At 38.6% G+C, this 14546-nt stretch overlaps 1 protein-coding gene across 1 annotated transcript in view; it reads right to left on the bottom strand.

Annotated features, from left to right (window-relative positions):
- Positions 1 to 14527, bottom strand: part of UBE2Q2 (ubiquitin-conjugating enzyme E2Q family member 2) — a 73653-nt gene extending 59126 nt beyond the window's left edge. Inside the window, exons 1-2 of the mRNA XM_004688008.2 lie at positions 14117 to 14527; positions 3323 to 3424 (exon numbers count right to left, since the gene is read on the bottom strand). Of these exons, the coding sequence (XP_004688065.1) occupies positions 3323 to 3424; positions 14117 to 14278 (264 nt within the window). The 5' untranslated portion in view covers positions 14279 to 14527. The remainder of the gene's footprint in view (positions 1 to 3322; positions 3425 to 14116) is intronic.
- Positions 14528 to 14546: the final 19 nt, after the last annotated feature.

Below are 14546 nucleotides of genomic sequence, written 5' to 3' on the forward strand. Positions count from 1 at the left end.
AATCCTCAAGCAAAGCCCACTGTGGATTTGCTCTACATCTAAAAAGCTGTGTTTAGTGCTAAGTACATGAGAAAGATGGGGCAGGCTGACCTGGACAAAGCCCATTCTCCAATCCCTGGGCCATGAAAAACTATAGGAATGCTATGGGAGAGGCAGAAATGACAGAAAACAGGAATTTCTTGTTTTCTTGCAGGAATTTCACTTTACATACTCCCAAAATAAGTGTGTGAGGGTTGAGAAAAAGAAACTAAGATCATGAAGAAAGATTTAAGAAATATTTAGAAGGTAGATAAGTCTTTAAAAGTTACTAATACATGGGGTGAGAGTGCCAGGAAAAACTGGTATAAAAGAACTCAAAAGTTAGTTCACAGGTAAGGCATGGATGCCAAGTTCCATTATTAACTTGCCTCATTCACAAGCGCATCACAAAGAGAATTACTGATGGAAATATGATGGAGGTCAGGGAGTGCTGGGAGGTTGATGATTTTAAATTGAGATGGAATCACTATGTACAGCCAAGGCACAGCCAAGTGCCTAAATCTATAGGATATACAGATGGCTGGCTTTGAAACTTGGAAAATAAATTTTAGCTTGCGATAGGAATCCCTGGAATATAGGCCATGATTTATGTAATGGGAGTAGGAGATATTACTCAGGGAAAATTCAGAATGAGAAGAAGCAGAACAAAGTAGAGCTCAGGAGGTCAAGGCAGATTAGTAAGAGATAAATATAAGAGACAGTTACCTGAAGGTCCTCATTAAATTACCAGTTCCCAGAGGATAGGGACATATACCTTGTTTTTTATAACCACCTTTTATTACAGAGCCTAGCATCAGTAAATTTCTATGTTTTATAACAATTTCTTATGGGGGGGGGAAGTGGGGAAGGTAATATATTAAAAATCAGCAGTTCAATTTTTTGGTCAACACTGTTTACAAAGGTGCCAGGTTATAAATAATATAGAATTCCCTGCTTTTTCCTTTAAAGATGCTAGAAAGTTGTATGTACTCTTTTTAAGATTCATTTTATTTATTTATGCATACAAGAGCTGGGTTATAGGCCAGAGGAGCAGTGGGTGAGAGGATTCACTACAGACAGCAGGGACAGGTATGCTCCACCATGTGGGTCAGCTCCCTGGCCAGGGATTGAACTCATGCCACAGTGATTGGCAATTGCTTGATAATGCTGAGACTTAACCCCTCACATCACCTGGGAGTCCCTGTACATATTCTTGTGGAAAGACTGGCTACATTATTTCTAACTACAACTCAAAATTCTATCATAAAAGTACACACAGTAATTTTTATTTTGCTAGTTCTGTATTGGCAGATGTTAAGTAAATATACGCTGAAAGAAGGACTGTTTCAATAGGGAACAATCAAGAGTAATGAATGATACAACAGGTCAATTTTAGAACTCAAAAAGGAGTCTGTGAATTTGGAACTAGATAAAGTTTTAATATAATAATGAAGGCAGAATCCAGATTATGATGAATTAAGTGAATTAAAGATAAAGGAATACAGCTTATTTTGTCAACAAACTAAGTTTCTAAACACACAAAGACTAAAAGAAAGAGTGGAGGATATGGTCAATGTTTGTTTTATGTAAACATTTACTATAAAATTAGAAACAATTTTTTACTTTATATCCAGTGTCATTTTACTTTATGAGCATTTTTTAAGGGACAATATTAGACACTGCAAAATAACTCCACTCATCATCACTTTTCACCAAACATCCATCACTAGGTCATTAGAGGAAGTGCAGCCACAGGGCTTCTATCTATGTAAGCACTCTTTCCCTTCAGAACATACAAACGTGTGTTTGTCTGGCTTTTAACTTTTGTCCCCAACCTTCATAGCTCTCCAGACTAGCCTTCATTCTTAATACTCTTTAAAGTGATGTTCTGCAGTTCTGAATTTAAGGACAGGTGTATTTAACCTACCTACAATATGCTGACAAAAATCTGAAGGTTCTAAACTTTCCCAAATGCTCAGTTCTCCCAATACTATTTGTAGAACAATCTACTCTTTCCATATTGAGTTAAGATACCTTTTTTATTCTAAATTCTCAACTATAAAACTGTGGAATCAAAACTCCTAATGTTCTCCAATTCAGTGTCATTATACAAAATTTTACTGTAGTTAGTATTTGGTTAAGCAAGTCTCTCACTACTCTTCACAACAAAATTTAGTGCCACTTTATCAAACTCCAGAAGAAAGTCTGTCAGGATTTTTACTAGAATTACCTTCAATTTATAAATTAACATGTAGCGGACATTTATAATATAGAGTCTGGCCATCAAACAACACAGTAGCTAATTCTTTCAAGTCATTTACAAATTTTAGTAGTTCTCTTGCTACAGGTCCAACACATCTAAGTCTGTATTTAAATTTTGTTCTAATGTTCCACCATATTTTCTATATGGCTATAGCTGATATTTCTGAAAACTATGGATGTTTATATAGTAAAGCTTTTAACTAATTGTCTTAAAAATGTTTTTCAGGTTTTTTTTGATAAACAATCATATCACCTTCAAGTAATGACTGACATTTTTCTATAGTAATTTTTATGACATAATGACAAAATATAATAATAATGCAGTTTTTAAAACTCCAAAAAGGATATGACACAATGTAGATTATGACCTCAAGTACTTAAACACATGTATACAGTAAATGTATTTTACTAGCAAGGGGGGAAGAACACGAATAAAAAAATATAACCACTTTTCACATGATGGCTAGCATGTAGAGAAATTACAGATGATTTTTCTTTCCCCTTTTTTTGTTTTACCAGTTCTCTCACAATGGTGACTTATTAGGTTCATAATCAAAGAAAATTAGTCTTGACAACTGTCGTAAAATGGAAAGTTACACTTCTTTATGTATTTTTAAAAATACTTTTTATTTATATAATTTGGCTTTTATTGCAAGGTTATAAACTCTTGGCATCAAAAACAATTGCCTAACACCAAAATTAATGTCATTTTATCTTTATTTCTGCTCATGTCTTTTTCGCATTTTCTCCTCCACCTTGCCTAGCAAAAATGCTTAGAATTCATGGAAAAGAGACCATCCAATTGCTGACCTAAATTAAGACTGTACTTACAGATTAAAAAATAGAGAAAGCCAGGCAATAAATTAAATCTGAAGAACTAAAATAAAACAACATGAAAAAGAAACCCTGGACTTTAGCTCCTCCTAAATTACCAAATAATCTAATTTAATCAGGCTTTTATGTTACATGATCTCTTAGCACTTAAATTCTATGTATAATGTTAAAGGAGGAAAAAAAGAGAAGTTTGGTTTATTTTTCTCACCGAATTTCTGTTCTTAGAATCTTCTAGACGTTCTAGAACAGTTGTCAGATTTGGGTCATCAGAGTCCACAAACCATATTGGTGAAGAAGATGGGTAAGATTCCTGTTATAGAGACACCTAGGTTAAATAAAATACATACAGACCAGCAAGATATGCAATTAAGCCAGACCACTAAACAATGAGATGATTATGAATTTAGATAAAACATATCAAGGGGAAGGAAAACACATCAGAATTCAGAATTCATTTTTTAAATAAAGATTTATGGTTTATGCCTGATGTTATATAATTTACATGTCTAAAAATGAAGCAGCAAGTACCTGTTAAGTAAATGATTTCAAACAGAATGCAATTAAAAGTTATTGCTTGAGAAATAAAGCATGGGGAAAAAAGCACCAAGGAAGATGGACTTCCCTCCTTTGCAAAGAAATCACACACACACAAAACTAACCAGGAAGTTGACTGTAGATCTAAGCAGTACTACTTCTGCCTTCTGATATAATAAAGTCACATTTCTAATCTTTATTTGGTAACAGCTCTAAATTTCTTTGTTCTTTATTTAGTAACCACTCTGAATTTCATTTGTTATTAAATCCCTACAAATGCTAGTTAAGTTTTTAAAAATCTTCCACTCACTTGCTTCTTGCTTCCTCAGCAATATAATTAGATAAGTTACTTTGAGAATTTTCTCCATTAGAAATTAACCCTGGGCCCTCCCTGGTGGCGCAACTGGTTAGGATACAGCACTGTAAACTGGCCACAGCTGTTTCTGTGCAAGTTTGATCCCCAGCCCGGAGATGATCCACATGGCAGTGATCCACATGGCATGGCAGACCTCTCCTGACCCACCAGCTGCTCCCCTCAGCAGTGTACTTCCTAGATCTGCCTGTCCTGTCTGCCTGTCCTGCTTTCCGCTCTGTCTCTGGTGATTCTTCTCACCACCCTTACACCCCTGGGTTTGTACCCCAGTTCTGTATGAATAAATAAATCTTTTTTTAAAAAAAGAAATTAGCCCTAAGGCCCTCCCTGGTGCTTCAAGGGGTTAAAGCACAGTACTATGAAGCTCTCTGTAGCCACTGCAGCATGAGTTCAATCTCTGGCCAGGGAAGTGACCCATATGGCACAGCAGACCTCTCCTGACCTGCCGACTGCTCCCCTCAGTAGTGTATTTCAGTACATCTGCCTGTTCTGTTTCTCACTCTGTCTCCAGTGAATCTCTCAACCCACACCTCTGGCTTATACCCCAGTTTCTGTATGAATAAATAAATAACTCTTTAAAAAAAGAAAGAAGCCCTAAAAGCAGTTCCATATATTTTGCCTTTTCCCTAACAATTTTCCATCCCATCTTAGGTTATAGGGAGGAACATAGTTTCTAAAGGAACAGGTTTATTACACAGCATAAGATAACTATATCAAACACCAAAAATTTTCATTATTTCATTCCACCATACAAACTGAATACTATCAAGAAATGCTATTACTATATATATACACACACTATATACATACACAAGTATATAATGACTTAAAAATTAGTAAACTAAGGCCCACCCTGGTGGCGCAGTGGGTTAAAGTGCATCACTGCAACCAAGCAGCAGCCTCTTCAGTGTGAGTTCAATCCCCAGCCTTGGAGGTGATCCACATGGAGCAGCAGACCTCTCCTTACCCGCCTGCTGCTCCCCTCAGCAGTGTACTTCCTTGATTTCCTGTTTTGCTCCCCACTCTGTCCTAGTCAATCCTTTCACCACCACCCCCACCCAACCCTGGCCTGTACCCGGGGTTCAGTATGAATAAATAAATCTTTAAAAAAATTAATGAACTAAGCACTCACCTATTTGTCATTTAACTGTTTGTATGTACTACTTTTACAATGAATTAGAGGAAAGTCATTATTATTAGGTATCAATTGCAGGACAACTAGTTTCTAGTCATGGAAAAACAACAATTTTATACACAGTTTAAAAAGCTTTGTTCTGGGAACTATAATCTAAATAGTAATATAGGTGAAGTCTCAAAAGTTGAGTATTTTAAAGTATTCTTTATTCCTTAAAGAAAAAAAAAACTATTTAAGGACATCTTTATACTTATTTAGTAGTGATTTACTTTTGTACTATCATTCCTATAGCTTGTCTGTGTCCCAAGGTAAAAGGCTAAATAAAAGTAAAGGCTAAACTATCTTCAAAATTAATCCTGTTCCTAAAGAAAATTACTTAATTTTGTATTTTCCTCTTCAATTTTTTTAGCTTAGTTGGGAATATACCATCTAAACCATTTCATTTTACTTTTGTGTTTTAATTATTAAAAAAATGTTTTTAGAACTTCATTGTGTAGATTAGTTTTTGTCTAATTTACTTTTGCATAAGCAAATTTACCCATATAGTATGCATCATTAGTGCAAATCTCAAACGGTGAAAAAGACAAAATTGTATTCTTGTATAAACATTTTGTACCTATGTTATAACAGCCCCACTTTGAGAATGTGAGCATACTTGTTTAAACCCACTATTTAGCCTATCTTCTCATAGGTTAGAAAAACAAAATATAGATGCTAACTAGTCCCAGCAAATTTTTTTGGTTACAATTCTCACAATGTGGTCTTAAGGCCAGAGTGTCAAAACAGTTCCAACTTTTTCTTTTTTTGCAATTATAGAGGTATTTAGCTAACAGTATAATTATTTTATATAAATTATATCAGAGATAGCTGAAGAAAAACTCCCATCCCCATATAAAACTAATTTGTGCTATGCACAAACACCTGCTTTAAAATTATTTGCCAATTTACAACCTCCAGCATTTTGAATGCTGTTAGATGAAAAATTTTTTTTCAATTTAAAAAATACATAAAATTGTGCCATTGTTCTCAGTAAAATCTTTTCATTTAGAAAATATAGCTATGGGCCCTCCCTTGTGGCGCAGCGGGTTAAAGCACAGCACTAAGAAGCTTAAGCTACCTCCACATGAGTTCGATTCCCGCCTGCCCCGAGGAGATTCACATGGAGCAGCAGACCTCTCCTGACCTGCCCGCTGCTCCCCTCAGCAGTTTACTTCCGAGGTCTGCCTGTTCTGCTCCCCACTCTGTCTCTGGTGAATCCTCTCACCCTCCACATCTCTGGTCTGTACCCTAGTTCTGCATGAATAAATAAATAAATCTTAAAAAAATATATAGCTATTTTGATTTAAAAAACACATTTACATGCAATCAATTTTAATGAATGTTTTAAACATTTGTCTAATGTAATTTATCAATAGACAATCCACATGAGGGTCTTTGACCCCTCATTTTGTATTTAATAGCATAAGAGTCTTGAGAACTGTTACTTTTCTCCCACCCCTCCTGAGAATTTCTTCCTTGGAAGACACATTCCTTCACCATTCCTCATTAACCTATGTGATTCCACTACAGCTAGTTTTCCACCTTCTTATGTCACCCTCCCTGTGACCCAAAACTTGGTCACAGGCTTCTACCAATCCATCCCACTCCCTGTAATTACCTGTCAGATTTAGGGCTAAGCCTGCCAAATCTGGCTTTTCTCTGAAACTATAGTTCTCTTCCTGGTCACAAGCATAAGCCTAGTCAATCTCTTGTAGTTAGCATTCTCTTGCAAAACAGAGAGGGTAACAAGAACAAAATTGTTTTTTTGAGGGTCACAGGTTAAGTATGCTTTCTGTTGTGCAGAAAACCCATTTCACTGCACACTTGCTCACACTTTCACCAATCTGACAAAGCTATTTATAAAAGTTCCTGTATAATATAAATTGTTACAGTATCTCAAGGAAACAATTCATCAGTTAAAAATTGCAGGCATCACTGAAAGTTTCAAAAACACTATGTATTTATTTGCACAAGAATTTAGCTATAGTTATTAAATATTCAAAGTATTATTTATAATAGGAAAAAAAAACCCTGTATGCTTGATACTAGAAAATGTGGCTGACTATTACTGCCATACAATAGAATAGCACACAGTAATTGAAGACTTTGTAGAGTAATGGTTATGACACAAAGCTACAAGACAGTTCTGTGTTAAAACAGATTTATAAAACTTTTTTTTTAAGAGGAGGAGAAAACAAATTACCAGGTAACCAGAAAGATAAATGCCAAAATTTGATAGTGGTAGAATTACAGTTGATTTCTTTTCCAATTTTGTTTAATTGGTGTCTCTCTCTCTCTTTAACAGTAAGATGCCTTGCTTTCTATATGCAATTCACTGCCTCTATAAACTGAAAATTCTACATTATGTTCAAAGTTATTCAGTGATCATATTTTTAAAAGTCTACTGTGAAAGACTTTTAAAATTATGAACAGCATCTAAACCTCTTCTTTAGTATTTTCAATCACTCACAAACTTTAGGCTTTTACATTTTCACAAGGTTAATACTTAAGATTTATATTTCTCTATCTTGGAGAGTTTCCTTACATTCCTCTTTACAATAATCCATGATATGCTAATTTTAAAAAGTGCATGGTGTTCAAAAATCCCAGTATTAAGTTCAGTTTTCTTATATCAAACTGTTTAAGTGCTTCAAACACAGACAGCTCTCTCTTTTTATTTTTAAGATTTATTTATTTGTACATACAGAACTGGGGAACAGGCCAGAGGCTCAGGGGCAGTGAGAGGCTTCACCAGAAACAGAGCAGGGAACAGAACAGGCAGATCAACGAAGTACACTGCTGAGGGGAGCAGCGGGCAGGTCAGGAGAGGTCTGCCACGCCATGTAGTCACCTCCGGGGCAGGTGGGAATCAAACTCATGCAGAAGTAGCTTTTAGCTTCTTAGTGTGTTGCTTTAACCCACTGTGCCACCAGGGAGGGCCCCACAGCTCACTTTTTTAAGCACAGTTACAAAAATTCTACACTTGGGCCCTTCCTGGTGGCGCAGCAGGTTAAAACACAGCACTAAGAAGCTAAAGCCACTTTAGCATGAGTTCGATCCCTGCCCCAAAGGTGACCCACATGGTGTGGCAGACCTTTCCTGACCCACCCGCCGCTCCCCTCAGCAGTGTACTTAATCAGCCTGTTCTGTTCCCCTCTGATGAATCCTCTCACCACCCCTACACTTCTGGCCTGTACCCTAGTTCCGTATGCATAAATCTTTAAAAAAAAAATCAGACTAAAAAACAGAATAATTATCCAAGCATCTAACTATTTAAGGAGCTGTGTTTTACCACCATTCCACTGTTAGCTTTATAGTAATTTTTAAGACATTCAGGTTAAGATGTCTATGATCATGACCATAAAGGTTACCAAAATGCACAAATGTTAAGCAAGTTCACCACCATTATTACCACAAGAAAATGTTGTTTTTGTTGTCCTAATCTGAGGAAACACAACTGAAGCTCTCTGTGTATCACTGCTTAAGAAAATAACTTTCTGTCTTGTTCAGAAATAATGTTCTCTACTTTCAAAATGAATCCACTAAGAGACTAATGTGTGACTCTCAAGCACTAGCCAGCAAAACTGCCAGCCACAATGCTCAGTTTCTGGTATCTTTCCATGACAGGACAGAACCATCTCAGGATTTCGTAACTTTGAAAATAAGCGGACACACTCCCTGTACAGAGTTCAGAGGTCAACAATTCTAATTCCCTATAGAAAACACTATTTTCACACTCAGCTGTTCAATAAATATGGGATGGATAATGTAATAAACTGACAGAATTATCATACAGAAACTTAATAAAATCTTAAATGCTCAAACATGAAAAACTACCCAAAAAGTGTAACGGCTCCCTGCTGAGATGCAAATTAAAACCACAATGAGTACCACCTCAGCCCAGTGAGAAGAGCAAATCTTCAAACAACTAGCAACAACAAATGTTAGGGAGGATGTGGAGAAAAATGAACCCTCTCCTGCACTGCTGGTGGGAATGCAACCTTGTACAACCACTATGGAAAACTGTTTGGAGGTTCTGCTTAACATGGAGCTTCCCTATGACCCAGCAATCCTACTCCTAGGTATCTACCCAAAAGATATAAAAACACTGATTGAAAAAGATACCTGCACCCCCATGTTTATTGCTGCTTTATTTACAATTGGAAAAACATGGAAGCAGCCCAAATGCCCAAAAGTAGATGACTGGATTAAAAAGATGTGGTACGTATACACAATGGAATATTACTCAGCAACCAAAAAAAAAAAGAAACATGTCTTTTGCAGCAACTTGGATGGAGCTGGAAAAGATCATGCTTAGTGAGATAAGCCAGAAAGAAAAAGAAAAATACCGGATGATTTCACTCATAGCAGGAGTATAATGGACCAGGTGAGAAAATAATAATAATGAACAGCCATATACCAGAGACATTTTGTGGGGGTGGAGTGGGGAATGGGATAAAAAAAGGGGGGGGAGGGAAGTGCACAGGACTATGGTGATGGCACAAGGGGTGACTTGGTGATGGGAAACCCATGGAGATTACAACTGAGATGAAAAAAAATGTACAAAATGATGTAAAAATAAACTATTATATTGTAAAAAAAAAAAAAGTGTAATGGCTCCTTGCTAATCACTTTATAATTGTCTAACATGCCTAGAATCCATAGAAGCAAAGACACTAAATTTTGATAAAAGAAAAATGCATAACACATGATCTGCAAAATGCTTAAGTGTTCTGAGTGGCAAAATACAGCTAATCAAACCTTATTGTAAGTGAACTAAGGCAAAGAAAACAAAGTTACTGGAAAGGATTCAAACCACCAAATCTGTAGAAACCAATAAATCGTGTCTTTGGTTCTTCACCTGCCATGTCCATAGAAAGAGCATGTAGAAGAGCAAAGAACACTGTTATCAGATTTTGAAATAAGGGAACCCTTTGCTTCATTTCTTTAGCTCTCCAGTAGTGTTTTACGTTTAACAGTAACCATTTCAATTCAATTCCCCAGCCCTCAATGAACTGACCTTTTATCTAACACTAACGTTTTTCAGGTCTAGCAAAAAAAAGAAAATCAAATTACTAAGGAATACACCATTCATAAACTAGAAACCTAAGCCCTTTCTCCATGTATCTGTTCCTTTCCGGGACATAAAAAATGGGATGAGAAGGCTAGCTAGTGAGTAGGAATTTGACTATACATTATAATTTGGCCATATGAATGAAAACAAAGATGTTCTGGTCTGAAAATACCACTTAGGTGATTAACAACATAGTTCTGATATTTCCAGAAGATTTTCCATGAGTTCATTTTGGAAAGGCAATCTATCCCAGGAAGATAGACCAAAGAAAAGTTCTTAAGACTCTTTATTGAGGTTTGTTCATTATTTCCTTTGTATAATTTGGTGGGGCTACTACTTTTATCAGTGTAAAGAATAGAAACATGCACAGTTAAGAAATCAATAGCACTGACTATTTTCCATGAAAAGCTAGTATAAAGCATTTTCAAATAAACTGTTATTCAGTCACAGGTGAGCCATTACTTTTATGTTTACAAAGAACATTATCATTGCTAAAGATGTTTCCTATATAAGCTATTTATAAGGCAAAAGTTATCTATTTGATAGAATACAGCAAAAGACATGATTTAAGGTCTCAACTACTAGATAAAAACTAAACCTCTTTCTCTGAAACTCTGAATTCAACTTTTTTTTCTTTCTAAATTTAGTATCATGTTGGGGAGGGGTTGGGAGGGTAGGGGAGACACATTTTGGAAATGACAAAAAGAAATTTAATTTAGCTGAACCAAAGAAAGTCTTCCACCACAAGTACTCTGGCAAATAGCTACTTATACAGAAAGAGAAACGGTTTATGTCACACAAACAATTTAGTATGAGGCTTCACTTGTCTTACCAGTTAATTTACTTCTGGGGAAGGAGGGAAAGAACTTTTCATTGTGAAATTGTGATTTCTGACAAATATCATGGAGTCCATAAAAGGAGAAAGTTATGTTAGCTATTTTGAAGGACTTAAAGCCTCTACACCAAGGCTGCACAGCTTATTAAAAGAAGCTGTGTTTGAAGTGTAATGATAATGTAAGTTAGTGACTTACATTCTAGTGACTTAAAATGGAATTAAATTTTCAAGACAACCTTTTATAAGTTCACAGGAAATAAAAAAGACCCCTTGAAGTTGAAAATGATACTCTCTCTTCCTTCACATTTAAAATTGATTAAAGAAAAATTCTGTTCAATCCCTTGGACTAGAAAAAATATATATTTTTACTTCTTAAAACTTTTATATAAAGTCAAATTACAGATTTCCTATCAAGCCCTCAGTAACCTTCAAAATATACATGCACTCTCAATTATTCTTGAAGTTTTCTCTGCACTTGTAACAAACTTCTAGCAATTAACTTACACTCTAGCCAAAGTGGTGGTTCATATACACAACAAATATTTACTGACCATTTACTAAGTGGAAGGTGAATGCCATAGAGATATTCTTTTATACCACCAAAAAAAAAAATTCCAAAACTGTTAAAACTGTGCATAAGTATAGCTTAAGGCATAAACAGTAAAGACTAAAGAAGGAAAGGGACATAAATATCAGCATAAACAAAGTGTGAGCAGAAAAGCCTTGAGGCTTTTTTTCTGGTCAGACAGGGGAAGTAGGAATCAGGTAAGAGACACATTCCACACAGAAAAAAACTCTGGTTGCAAAAACCTGAAAGGGGGCTGAGTTTTCTTAGAGAATTATTCCTCTAACAGAAATTGATGTGCATGTGTGTGAGGAGTTAATTAGTTCATACCTTTAAACATGACAAACTAGAAAAGGTTATTCCTGCTAAGCACAGGGAAAAACAGGGTTTGGTTGTAGGAAGCTCAACAAATATTTGGGAAGAAGAGGAAAAACTAAAGGACAGAACAAGTTCATAAAAAGCTACAACTTTTTAAGTAATGGCAAATCACAAATGCAGTCATGAACATTTGAAATCCAACCTCATTTTTTCTTTACTATTTCCCCTGATGAACTGGTTTCAAGGTGAACAAGGCACATAAACCTGAGGTAATGATGTGTCTGGAATCACCTTTAGAATAATCTGAAGTGCAGTAGAGATGAATTAACATGGTTAAAAGTTTACCACTGTTGAGACTGAGTACAAAGATCTTCTACACTGTCCAGCTTTTTTTGTATGTTCGCTATTTCTCCATAATTAGAAGTTAACACAATTTGTATACCTAAGCATTTTCCACCTTACCTTTCGATGTTAGTCTTAATTCACCAGCATCTTAATTTGAATAGTTTTTACTAAAGATAAGGTTATACTAGCCTCCCTCCCGCCCCCTCACCCCCACTTCCTTTACTAATTTCTCTACTACAGTTCTTGCTCCATTTCCATTGTTATTGCCTAATCCAAGTCACTGTTCCAAACGTGTGTAGCAACCACTGTCAACCTCCAATATGGTTCTCAATGAGGCACGGCTGGCATCTCACCCAACCATTACAAGAAACCACCATCCAGCAGCCATTAGATAACTAAGACCACACCACTTCCCATTGCTACCTGCTACAGAGGGATGAATCCCTTTAACTACTGAATGCGAACACATTTCCTCCCAATTTACTTAATTAACAAGGTGGCTTCCCCTTTAGTCAATATCCTAGCATTCAAACCAGCCCTACCTTTTCCTGATCATACCCCAGCTTCTCCAGGTATATTCAGCCTCCAGGTCACTCAGGCCAGTCTCAGCCATTACTGCTGCTTCCTGTTTTCCATTCTTGGAAAATCTCCTTCACTAGCCTATTATCCTGGGCCTTTCTGGTCTCCTCATAACTTGTCTACTCTTAAGTAGCCCCCATATTTCAAGGTTGGGTTCGTTTTTGAATAGCGTTCCCTTCTACCTAAAATGCCTTTCCATCACTTTCCCAAAATTCTGCTCACCTATGGGGAGCATTAACTCCATTGTCAGCCTCTCCTCAAATCCTGCTCTAAGGTCCCCACACGCCAAATCAATATGAATTACTTTCCCTTGGCTTTCATGATACCCTAGACCTTGATCATTCTTTAGAATTCAAGAGTCTTCCTCCAAGAAGACTGAGTTCTGAAAGCAGTTCTGCCAACTTTTGCAGCGACAGTGCCTTAGAACCCAGATGTGCAGTGCATGAACTGCTTCCTCAGTACAGCACTAATGGGCAGTTTCTTTTAGTTCTGCTGTTCGCAAATGCACAACTTCTCCCCAGGTATTCTGAGCACTACTTTAATATTAACTATCTTAACTTCGAGGCCTCTGCAAAATCCGCAGTGCCAGATCCATGAACCCCAGGGTCAGGCACTGGGAGGTAGACAGCCATAGGCTCAATGTCTACTTCGAAGGACTTGGCTCCCTAGCCCGAACTCGGGTCTAAGAGGCCGCATTTCCAGCTGTCTGGACCGGCACCCTAAACCACGTCGCACACTTTCATGAGAAAAGCTACTTCTCAATTATTTTGACCATTTGGTAACGGCTTTCTGTTTCAATAAACAGTAAGCCTGAGAGCGGCTCTGTGAGCCAACTTGCTCTCGGGACCACAGCTCTAGGCGGACCGTGCTTGCGGGCTCCGACGCTGAGTCTGCACCTCCCGGAGGTCCCGCCTCGCCGGGAACCCCCCACCGGCCTTTAGACCGCGAGCGGCGTCGGATCTCCAGGCTGGCTTTCCGGAAGCATCTACCGAGAGACGAAGTGGCCGAAGCCACCCTCGAGCGCCGCCCCGGTGCGCACCGCCCGGTCTCCGCAGCCGAGGGGCAACGGCCATGGGCCGCGCGGGGCCCGGCGCCCCCGCCCCAACAGCCGGACTCGCACCGGCGCCACCCGCGCCGCGCCAGGAAGGGGAGCCGGGCTCGGGGCCGCTCCCTTTGTCCGGCCGAGGCCGCGGCTGGCGCCTCACCGTGATGTTGCAGTGCAGGGTGAGCGGCGGCGCCGGCGGCGGCCCTAGGAACTGGCAATGCAGCTCGTCTAGCTTCCAGCTGATCAGGCGAAAGCGCTCGTGGTTCTTGTCGAAGATGGACGCCAGGAACTTCAGCTCGGCCTTGAGCCCTGACACGGACATCTTCCGCTCATCTCCGGTGGGCGGGGTGCGCTCGGCCAGCAGGGCCCGGAGCCGCCGTCTCGGCAGCCACCGCCCCGCGGGGCCGGCCTGGGCCACGCTCTGGCGGCTCCGCCTCTCCCGCCGCCGCTTCCCGCGTCGGACCAGGCTGGGAGATGGCGACGGGGTACCGAGGCGCAGCTGGGTGGCAGCAGGCCGTACGCCCGCTACGCAACCGACTCCACCGGCCGGAGGTGGCGGCCCCGCCGCTCCAAAGCGCCTCCGCGACACC

The sequence above is a fragment of the Condylura cristata genome, unplaced genomic scaffold, assembly GCF_000260355.1.
Source record: "Condylura cristata isolate star-nosed mole 26May11 unplaced genomic scaffold, ConCri1.0 scaffold00023, whole genome shotgun sequence".
Lineage (NCBI taxonomy): Eukaryota > Metazoa > Chordata > Mammalia > Eulipotyphla > Talpidae > Condylura > Condylura cristata.